Source organism: Solea solea, chromosome 6, assembly GCF_958295425.1.
Source record: "Solea solea chromosome 6, fSolSol10.1, whole genome shotgun sequence".
Lineage (NCBI taxonomy): Eukaryota > Metazoa > Chordata > Actinopteri > Pleuronectiformes > Soleidae > Solea > Solea solea.
Window position 1 is genome coordinate 25,551,511 of NC_081139.1, and position 10,879 is coordinate 25,562,389.

Sequence of the window (10,879 nt, forward strand, 5' to 3'; positions counted from 1 at the left end):
TCCTCAGTGACAGAAAGTGAACTCAAATGAAGCCACAAAGGTGATGTAATATGGAACATACACTTTTTGTGCTCAGGCGACTTCATCAAACGCTGTGAGGGTTCAGGACTTAAAGGTTCAGGGAGACATTGTGACTGATTGAATGTGAGAACAGGAGCAAACCTTGAGCAGATACTTAGTGTTATCATGTCTCCTAATGTGTTCTGTTTGACTCTTAGTGCCACAATGCTGAGCAGCTGTACGTCTGGCTCCTGCACTTCATCGCTAACAACTACCTAATCTTCAGCCACAAACCCGACTTCCTGGAACTGTCAGGTCAGTGTGGGATTATTTTCTTTTTCGACACAAATCTGTGAAAGTTAAACTGCTGCATTGATTGATTACACAATTAAGCTGTTCCTGCTGTTTCCATCTTTCATTACAGGGGGGTTTCAGACTTTATTTCAGAAATAATGAAATGAGAGTGGCTGCAGGCTGCTTAACACAGCATGTGGAGTCGGTCTTTGATAGATGTTAATGAATAACAGGCCGCACAGTGTCTACTAATGAAATGTCAGTTAAAGTCCACAGAGCTATATATTGACATAGTTTTACCATCCATTCATCATCTACCGCTTTATCTATGGAATTAGATTTGTGTCAATATTATTAAACAACACTTTATGAACTGAGAAAACAAAAATGAACCACAAAATATAAATACACAATTCATAATTCAAATCGTTCAAAATGTGTTCATTTGTTTGAAAATACAACTCTTTTGTGAGTCCGACCATGGGCGGGGCTTAGGAAGTTACTTAAATGTATTAATTGTCCTAATTAAAATGAGTATCTAGCGTCTTTGAGATATTAAGAACCAGTTCCAGACGGACAGAGACTCCAAGCCCGAGTCTACTTCCTGTCCATTGAGTTTGAAAAACTCAGTAGCCAATCAGCAGGCAGCTTCCTAAGCCCCGCCCATGGTCAGAATCACAAACAAAAAACAAAATTCTGATCATTGCAAACGAAAAGCGTATTTTCAAACAAATAAAACAATATTTTATTTACAATTTGTGTTTTGATTTTGTGATTCATTTATGAAGTGTTTTTTTTCAAAATGTTACAAAGATCCTGACCTACATTTTCTCAAATTGTAGCTGCTGTTGCTAATAATTTGACCCTGTTAGTTAGTGATTTTCTCTGCACTGCAGTCTCTGTGTTTTTTAACTTTTGGCAATTGAATATGTTTTCAAGGGATGCACAATATTGTTGGCACAATATCAGTATTGTGCGATATTGGCTTTAAAATGTATTATCAGATATCAGCGACGAATGACTAAAACTGTAGCTGAATAAGCTGCTACCTCCTTGGCTGCTATACTGGCGCCCTCTACAGCTATTCTTTATTAATATTAATTTACTTTGCATCATGGAGAAAATGTATTTCTACATCTGCTGGGATATGAAAGAGAGTTAAGCAGTCATGGTGTCAGTTATCGGCCCAAGTCTAATGGCATGAACCACAGCTGTGGTGCACAGTACGACAGCAACAAACAATTATTTTCATAAACGATTAAACTGTTGATTATTTTATTTTTCTTGACTAACCAATTTGTAGTTGGGTCCTAAAAATGAAAAAGAAATGTTGGTAATTGTTCCCCAGACCTTCTGAAAGACCTTGTTTTGATGATTCAGTGATTATTGAATGATGACTTTGCTATGTGGAGCAAAGAAAACCATTATTATATGTTGCAGTAAATGTTTTAATGGTTAAAAAACAACAACACTCAAACTGACGAATGCATTATCAAAATAGTTTGGATACTTTACAGGGGTGTCAAACTGGTGGCCCGTGGGCCACATGTGGCCCACCACTTAATGTCATTTTATAATGAAAACATGGCCCACGACCCCCTCTTCTTCTGCGAGGTGAATATAATACTGAATGTTGACATGCCAGTGTTTTTATCATAATAATAACAACCAAATTTGCCTGTAATCATTAAATGTATTACATTTTAGGCTGTTTAATTACAGTTATCCACGTCGCCATTTACTACATTTGATTTATTTCTGTTTTTGTGCATCATCAATATGTTTTTTTTATTGTCAAGTGTACAAAAACAAACACTTTTACTTTGAAATTCTGTCAAATATCATGAATATCTTATATACTCTCACTAAACTGAAGATTTGATCCTGGATCAACAAATGAAATGACCAGATACTCATATACACTGGTGGATTTCCAGTGGAACAGAGCAGCAGGATAATAATTATAAAGATCAACAGCAACATTGCTCTGGTTGAACACCTTTTATTGTCATACACATACACACAGGTTTATTTAAGGTCATTGGACGGCTCCTGTAAAGGCAATAGTGAAGTCAAAGGCCAGATTAAGGACACATCACTGTTGCTCTTTGCTTGCTTGTTGGTGTAAAAGAGTTGTTTCATAGCAACTGTCCAAGATGTGAGGGTTTGATTATGCAGCGACTGATATTATTGTGTGTGTGTGTGTGTGTGTGTGTGTTGCAGAGGAGGAGCGTGAGCAGGTGGAGAGGCTCCGCTGGCCGTCGAGAGGCTACCTGCAGGAACTCAGCGAGTATCAGCAGCGGCGGCGCAAACTACGCAAGTCCCGCTGCATAGTCATGTGACCCCCACATGGAGGCCAGAAGCCTGTGAAGAAGGAAGAGAGTGGAGTCAAGAGGAGGAACCATGACAGAGACCACACTCATCGACAACAGCAACAAGAAGAAAACATGGTTAAGACTCCTGCACTGACAGGACAGCATCGTACGTACGGTATGTTCAGCAGTGACATACACCACTGTGACACGCCGCTCTTTCCTGTGTGTGTGTGTGTGTCCTTCACATAGAGACTACTCCATCATGGGAAATACATAACGCTCGATCCTTGGATCCCAGAGTGAATCTAAAATGACTGCCTGGCCACTGGCCAAAGCTTCAGTGGAACATGACTAGATTTCTATTGCTAGGACAAAACGGTGGATTACAAAGACGAACACTGACAAAATGGATCCATTCCAAGTACAAATATGAAGTAAAGACACAGGCACACCAGGACCACATGTGGACCGATCCAAACCACAGTGACCGGTTCAAGGAGGAGGGACAAAAAAAAAAAAAAAACAAGTCTGCTGCAGTTTTTTTTCTTCTCTACTTGAGAGACGACGACATGTCTGTCTCTCATGTTCGCTGGACATGGGACGGCTCCATCTCTAATTAAACTCACAATGACACACGATGCATCTGTGTCCCCGTAAGTCTCAAAATTATGCATTTGTTAAAGGGATATTTCAGGGTTGTTTTTCTTTTAAAGTGTGGATGTATGTTGTAGTGACACATTCACTTGTTCACTGAAAACATGGTTCGCCTCATTAAATCTTCACCAGCTTAAGTCTGCAATATCTTAACAATATGGTCACTTATGGTTAATCAGCCTTTTTAAGACTAGAAACGGATATTTGTGTTGCTTTGTAAATCCCTCACTCCTCTGCACTTTCCCCATCACTACGTTCAAATGTGTGAATTGTTGACTTCTGTAATTGATATTCTTCTAAAATGACCCGGTGAGCTAAAAACACTAAACCTATCCCTGTGTGTATAAGAGATCACAGACTTTAGCTGGTGCTGATATTATTATTGACTTATAATTCACTGCACTTATTAGCTAACATGACTGATGTTTGGCTGAATGCTTGATTATGACTGATTAATATTTAGTTATTAAACAGACTGTAAAGACTCTTATGTGTAACTACACCGACGTGCGGTCACAGTTTACCAGCGTGTAACCTGTCACAGACGTCTCAGCCACAGTGGAACATTTAACTGCAAATATCTGCAGTTACTGACAGGACCACGTCAACAAATGATCATAATAAATAAAGTTGTATGGATTATAGATGTTTTATCTGGTGTCAGTCAGTAAACATTGAAAACAGTCATTTCAAAAAATGCTCTAAAGCTTTAAACACAGAGCCGAGTGGAGACTCCTCGTCATGTGCGGAGCCACAGACCTGCTGTTTATCAATTTAATTCCATTTCTTTCATTAGACTCCATCAGATCTTTAATTAGGACATCAGTGAGTGTGTCACAGCCCAAACTAATCACTCACAACGAGAACTGACACCAGATCTCACAAACCACACCTCTGCAGCTTAACATGAAAGAACAGTAAACCTACTTCTTTTATATAGTATAAACACATATGTATCTGCAATAACAGGTCACTCTGTGTCACACAACCAAGCAAACCAGCCTTTTTGAAGCATTGACGTGTGTGTGTGTGATTACCCTCACACATCAGCATTGTTAGTCTAATGAATTAGTCATATTCATATACAACGGTGGCTGACTGATGAGTCAAAGGCCCCGTTCAGACCTGGTATTCACATCCATCCTCAGTGATCCGATCACATGTGGACAACTGTCAGTACAATAGTGGGTTAGGGTTAGACTCCCGTCATTTAATGACTCCCACGTTACAGATGTGTGTGATGTCTGTGTCTACAACGGTGGGCTGAAAAGTTCATAGACTGACCATGATGTAATGGTCCAATCTGACCAAATGTGGTTTATTTTTCATCATGGTCTCCCCTGTGGTCTGCATTCTTCTTCCGTTGGTGTTGCAGCAATTGGTTACCATTGGCCTCTCATACTGATGATCAAAAAAGTCCTCCAAAAGTCCTGGATCTGCTTCTAAACATGACAGGTTCTCCTGTGGCATGACCAGACTCATGTGCTTTAGTTCAGGGGTCAAAAGCTGTGGCACCAACCCAACAGAAAACCTTCAACATGCCGAGTTTGTCGTGCAGAATGTTCTCTACTCTGATTAACAGTCAAACGTCTGTCATCCATCACACTGTGAACCGTGAACACCATCAATGTTTTCTTGGGTGGTGACTGTAGCAGGACAACACCTTCCCTACCCCTGTTAATTCACCTGCCCACTACTGCACAGTTAAAAATAATAATAAAGCTGGATTATCATCTTATTACGGATGAATGTCCTTGTAGGCTAAACCCCTTTTTCTGCAGATGTTTGTGCCAAATTTTGTCCATGTTCACAAAATGTCTGTAGTACTAATCCAAGTCCTCAATTAGCTATGAAATGTGGGTTAATCTGGAAGGATTAGGTGAACAATGCAGTCAGTATGACAAAAGGTTGAATTAATTTCACACAGAGTTTCATTGCTCTGGCATTACTCCTTCTTAGTCAGCCTATGAACTTTTTTTTTAGCCCACCTTCGTATGTGAGTGACTGGGGGAGACAGAGAGAAGCTCAAGTCAAGTAAAGCTCTTCTCACACTGCTGTACCACAACATTTTAACCTGTAGAAGAATAAATCATATGGCGATCAGTATTCATTTTGTGTTGATGGCTATAAACACATCAGCAAATGGGTGCTGATCTGTGTAAAAATGATGTTTAACGGCTGCGGGTCACATGACCCAAGGGGAGGAGGCGGGCTCTAATTCGTCCCAAGGACAGACTGTGTTCATGCAGCTTAGGAATGTGTCCACATTTGTCCTAAAACCAGGTCTGAATGTGGTTTCTGTGATCAGATCTGGAGGATGCATTCAGGATGGATTGGGAGCATTCAGACTCTGAACTTGATGGGATCACTGGAGATGGTTGTGAATACAGGACTGATCAGGGTCAAAGATGCCAGGGCAGCAGATGGAAACCTGGATGTTGTCCTTGTAAACGCAGCATGGAGTTTGGATGTGATAAAGAAGGCTGGATATTGGCTGTGACACACTGACCTGCAATAAAGAAGCTTGCTGGTGCCGACACTGTGAATATTAGCCCATTTTCCCCCCGTAGACACTGAGATGATGTTTGAACCATGTTTAATTGTCAGTGAACACAGTGGACAGAGCCGGGACTCATGAGTAACATGGTTGGACAGAAGATGGAACACGAAAACCACTATGCCTCATGGTTATAACACTATATTTATTTCAATCCTTTGTTCAGAGGCTATATATGTAATCATAATGAGATTATGATTTATTGGTGCTGCAATTATTTTTGTACACTCTATATGGGCATTTAGGGTTTGTTTTGTTGTTGTTGTTTTTTTTACATTTGGAGCAGACAAAATTGTGTCATACTTTTTCACAGTCCAGTGTTTCTGTGGTAATGACTTTAAAGGGATGGAGTAATCAGTCATTTATAATGATCATTAATCGTAAAAAAAGAAAAAAAAATGTAGATCCTTGTTCATCCAGTGTTTGCAGCTGGCTTTGAAAAGTCTATAAATGATTGAATCATTAAAAGAATAGTTGGTTATATAAAGTACTGACACGTCAACATGGCTGCCAGTAGGAACACAAGGAAGGACTTAAGGCCATTTAACAAAAGGCTCACTTAGTAAAAATGTACACCTCACCTTAACACAGCCTTCTCTGACTGGAAAGTTTGTAAACCACTCACTCTCTCGCACCAAAGTATGAAAGAAGGAAGTTTCAATTCATTTTGGTGTTTAACTCACTGGCTGCCATTGACCGCTATAGACGTCAATTTCGGCCACTGTGTTGAAAACCAGCCATTAAAAATGGATTGCATTCTTTGTTTGCATTTATCTAACCACAAACCTACCAATTCATGCTGCTCCTGTGACCACATGAGCTAAAAAAATGACAGATTTCTCTACAGACTTTGGTGTGCGAGGGTGACTTCATTTTCCAGTCAGAAAAGTCTGCCTTTGTTTTTTTTTTTTTTTTTTTTTCAGTTGGTAAAATCATGTTTCTTGTGTCTCCACTGGCTACTGCAACACAACAAACCCTTGAGCAAGCGCAGCTGAAACAGTGGACTGTGAAACTGTGTGTCTCTGTGCTGCTTCCACAGCCTGCATGTGGATACACATGGAGCTCATGTGAGCCAGCGTTGTACAGACCGTAGATAACATGATAACATGACGTCTGACTTTAAATAAAGAAACGTTTTAGAATGAATCCACCACAGACTCCACCACTGTTTGAAGGTTGGGGTTGAAACAAACTATTATTTTCATCATCAAATCATTTGTCAATTAGTTTCTTGATTAAATGGTTTGTACTAATAAAGCGCTTTTCTAGTCTTGATGACAACTCAAAGCTGCTGTACACTACAGTTTTGCCATTCACCCATTCACTCACACTTTCATGCAGCACATCTATGTGCAGCACATTTTTCAGTCACTCATCTTTCATACCCACTCACACTGCCGTCAGGAGCAACGTGGGGTTAAGTGTCTTGCCCAAGGACACATCGGCATGTAGACTAGCGGAGCCAGGAATCAAACCCGCACCCTTGAGTTGAAAGACGTCTCGCTCGACCACTGAGCTACCGTCGCCCCTCGGTCCATAAAATGCCATAAAATGTTGAAAAATGTTGACCAATGTTTTTCAAATATCTGATTCTTTAATGATTTCTTTGTTATATGGAACAAAGAAACCAGAAATTATTCACAAAGAAGCTGAAAAAAAAAATCTCAGAACTTGTTTTAAGTATAAACCCCCCCCCATTAATCGATAACTTTAGTTTAATAATCGGTAATTAATAATCGATCAGTTAATAATCAATGAATTTTTGCAGCCCTAATAATTGCACCAGTGTGCAGGTGTATGTGTTGCTGCAGTAGCTTTGCCGTTTGCTGGAGGATGAAGTTGAACCCTGCATGGAAACACCTGCATTTCTTTTGTTTCTCTGCCAATTTATTCTGGTGTTTGCTTTAATATAGACCACCTGTACATTTACACCATGTTGTGGTAGAATGCAGAACCAGAGCAAATTTTAGATCCTCTTTATCACAGATCACTTACTTCTTACCTCTCTGAGCATCAACTCTGGGTTCTTTGTCCCTTTTGCTGATACAATTCTACACTGATATCACACTGTTTCTAATCACTAAGCACTTACAGGAACAGTGTGGTTGCATGACATACTGACATATGAATATCACTTATATATTAAATAGATTCAAAACTAATGTTTTATCACTAATTGCATTTATAAAAAACAAATCTTTCTACTCCATTGACGGTTATTATGAGAAGACTGGCAGCAGCAAGCATTTAGTTAGCGAACTGCATGTGTGTTTGTAGAAGTGATTCAATTTACCAGGGTCTTTGAATGCATCTCATTAGCTGCTCCCACTGGCTCAACACAATGTGAACCCTTACACAAGTCATTTGCTGTGATTTATATGTCATAGCTGACAGGGGGAGCTGTTGATCCACTGCTGTCTTGTTTGGTTAGTTTGTGTAAAGGTGAATTTGAATAAAAGGATTTTAAACACTGATGCCACTTTTGCGCTTACTAAAGGAGGCAACAGTGGAGCAACAGCTCCTGTGTGCTGTGATGTTAAATCACTGAATTGTTGAATGGGCTTTTCTTTACAAAAGCCACACTCACTTCAGTTTCCACTGAGTAAATGCTGTCTGACAGAGCGATTAAGCAGTGAAAATATTCTTAAGCTATTGCAGACATGAGTTAGCTTAGAATTTATTTTACTTAACTTTTTGTTAAGTGTTTACAATTGTTTTCCTCCATCCTTTAGTACAGATTTTATTTACTGCTGTTAATTTTAATGGACCTATTTCCTTTTCTTGACTGTTAATACAGGGACTGAACATTGTTCCACATCCTTCTCTGTACGGTCAGCTGTCTTTGACAGTATATCAGTGTGTGTTGAGGTCCTGTACCTGGACAGGTTGGAGCAGGTCACTGCAGTGCTCCAATAGACTGCAGCCTGCTCTTCAGTTTACCACTCTCATGCAGCGCTGCCACATCACTGCCGCCTCCGATGCACTCCTCGCCAATGAACACGCGAGGCACCTACGTTTCAAAGAGAGAAAGGAAGACATAAGGTGTCGGCTGTCAGTGAAAAATAGGATTCATATCACAAGATGGAAAAAAAAACATTCTACATATTTATTTTATGAACACCAACAATGTAGCAACATGTTTGCGTATGAAAATGAAACAGTTTCCTATCACAACTATCCTGACCAAAAGTTCTGTCATTCACAATAATGTTGCAATAATTAATTCATCTGAAAATGTCTCTAAAACCATGAAATTATTATGCCTTACACTTTGGTCAGGAACAGTAACACATTTTATATTTTAATAGTCAAAAACTATGATCATCATAAATCCAGGACTGACTGGAAAACAAACCACTAGGAATTGAATGTTGGCAGTTTGACTCACATTAAATATTTTCCCCAGTCATGATTATTGTGATCATAGAAATTCACCATGATCAACTTATTACGAGTGATTTTTACCATGAAGTGCAATCAAATTGTACGTTGTCATATCAATATTAATGAACCGTTCAGATTTAAAAGCTACATAAGCTTAAGTGTGTAAGACCAATGGAAACTATTTATGACACATTCAATTTTTCCTGGAAAACCTTTTAGAGTTTCCAGTGCCAGTGCATTTCCTTCCTTTAACTCCTGAGTGTCCAGGGGCACAGAAATATTATGTTGAAGCCATTTTAGACAACATAAGATTTCTACAACCAGGTCAGGGAGGGCCTTGGACTTCTTTAACAGCATCACCTGTACATTTCATGAGAAGTGGGAGTTGACATGAGACGTCATTGTGCAATATGGAGCAATATAACCTTTGTTTCTTGTCAATGGGATTGATTGATTGATTGATCGTTAGTGTTAGAGTTGTAATTAAACATGTATATTTATTTACTAGACTGTTAAGCTTTTCATGATTAAGTTTCCCTAACTTTCTTTGGTTTGGTGTATGTGTGATGATGAAGCAAAAAAATCCCCCTGTTTTGAGAGGGGTGTGTCTGCAGTACCGGAGACCGCAGTTTCAAGCGGCTCCAGATTTTCTTAACAGCGCCACCAGTTGAACACGGAAGACAACGCTTCAATTCAATTCGCAGTTTAGACCAGACGCCAGCAAAGATTTAAGTACAGCATTGAATGTGTTCAATGACAATGGACACACACACGCAGAGAAAGAGAGCGCGTTTACCGTGCGGGCTCCGGTCAGTTCCAGAAAGTAGTCCTGAAGACCGACCATGTCGCTGCGTCCACTGATGTCAATGGACTCCAGATGTCCCGGTTTGAACTGATATTTGGATAAAACCTCTTCAGCCGTGACACAGTAGGGACAGTGACGCTTAATGAACAGCACCACTTTGTCTCCTTTGATTTTAGTCTCAACGAACTGCTGCGCCATTTTTTGTTCTCAGTCTGTGACGTGAAGAGTGAGTCAGTGAACATCAATGAGAGAGAAGAAAGAAGAAAGAGCTGCTCTTTATGTATATGTGTGTCCGTTACGATGACGTAGCGAGGACCTTTGCTTCTTAAAGGGACAGTACACACTACCACATGTCAACCAGAGCTCTGAAATCTCGCATTTCAAGTAATTCACACGCTCACACGCCACTAGTGCCGTGTTTCCACCGGCTCTACTCGCCTCAGCACGGTTAAGTTGTGTTTCCACTCGCATAGTATCTGGTACCAGGTTCCAAACAAGCTGAGTAGGTACTATGCGTGACGTCGTCAGACTGCCGACCACTGATTGGTCAGAGTGCCGTCACAGGAAATGACGTGCAACACAGAAATCAAGCCGAACAGTGCTGCTGAACAGGGGTTTTTATTTTTGAAGTATTTGCTTTTATTTTTGGGTCACCTGACTTCCTGTCCTTCACTTCGTTCCTCAGATGGAAAAAAGGCAAAATAAACAGTCAAAAATCCGTTTATTTGTATTTGGTTTTCTCATTTCTCTTTTTGATTTTGAAAACAAAAATCAATATCTTTATTGCAATATCATGATGGAATATTGTGTGATCATTTTGAGCTCATACTTTTTTCTCTACAGCGGCCGCTTCTTGACCAGACTCGACAT

General features: G+C 39.9%; 2 protein-coding genes across 2 annotated transcripts in view; one reads left to right on the forward strand and one right to left on the reverse strand.

The window, feature by feature from the left end:
• Positions 1 to 3,907, forward strand: part of rhobtb3 (Rho related BTB domain containing 3) — a 35,956-nt gene extending 32,049 nt beyond the window's left edge. Inside the window, exons 12-13 of the mRNA XM_058632651.1 lie at positions 219 to 315; positions 2,518 to 3,907. Coding sequence (XP_058488634.1) covers positions 219 to 315; positions 2,518 to 2,636 — 216 coding nt within the window. The 3' untranslated portion in view covers positions 2,637 to 3,907. The remainder of the gene's footprint in view (positions 1 to 218; positions 316 to 2,517) is intronic.
• On the reverse strand, positions 2,295 to 10,434 carry glrx (glutaredoxin (thioltransferase)). Its single transcript, XM_058632652.1, has 3 exons — positions 10,001 to 10,434; positions 8,698 to 8,830; positions 2,295 to 2,658 (listed from the first exon to the last, which is right to left on the reverse strand). The coding sequence occupies exons 1-2, from the start codon at positions 10,205 to 10,207 to the stop codon at positions 8,717 to 8,719; spliced, it is 321 nt and encodes a 106-aa protein (XP_058488635.1). The 5' UTR covers positions 10,208 to 10,434; the 3' UTR covers positions 2,295 to 2,658; positions 8,698 to 8,716.
• Between the last annotated feature and the right edge of the window lie 445 nt (positions 10,435 to 10,879).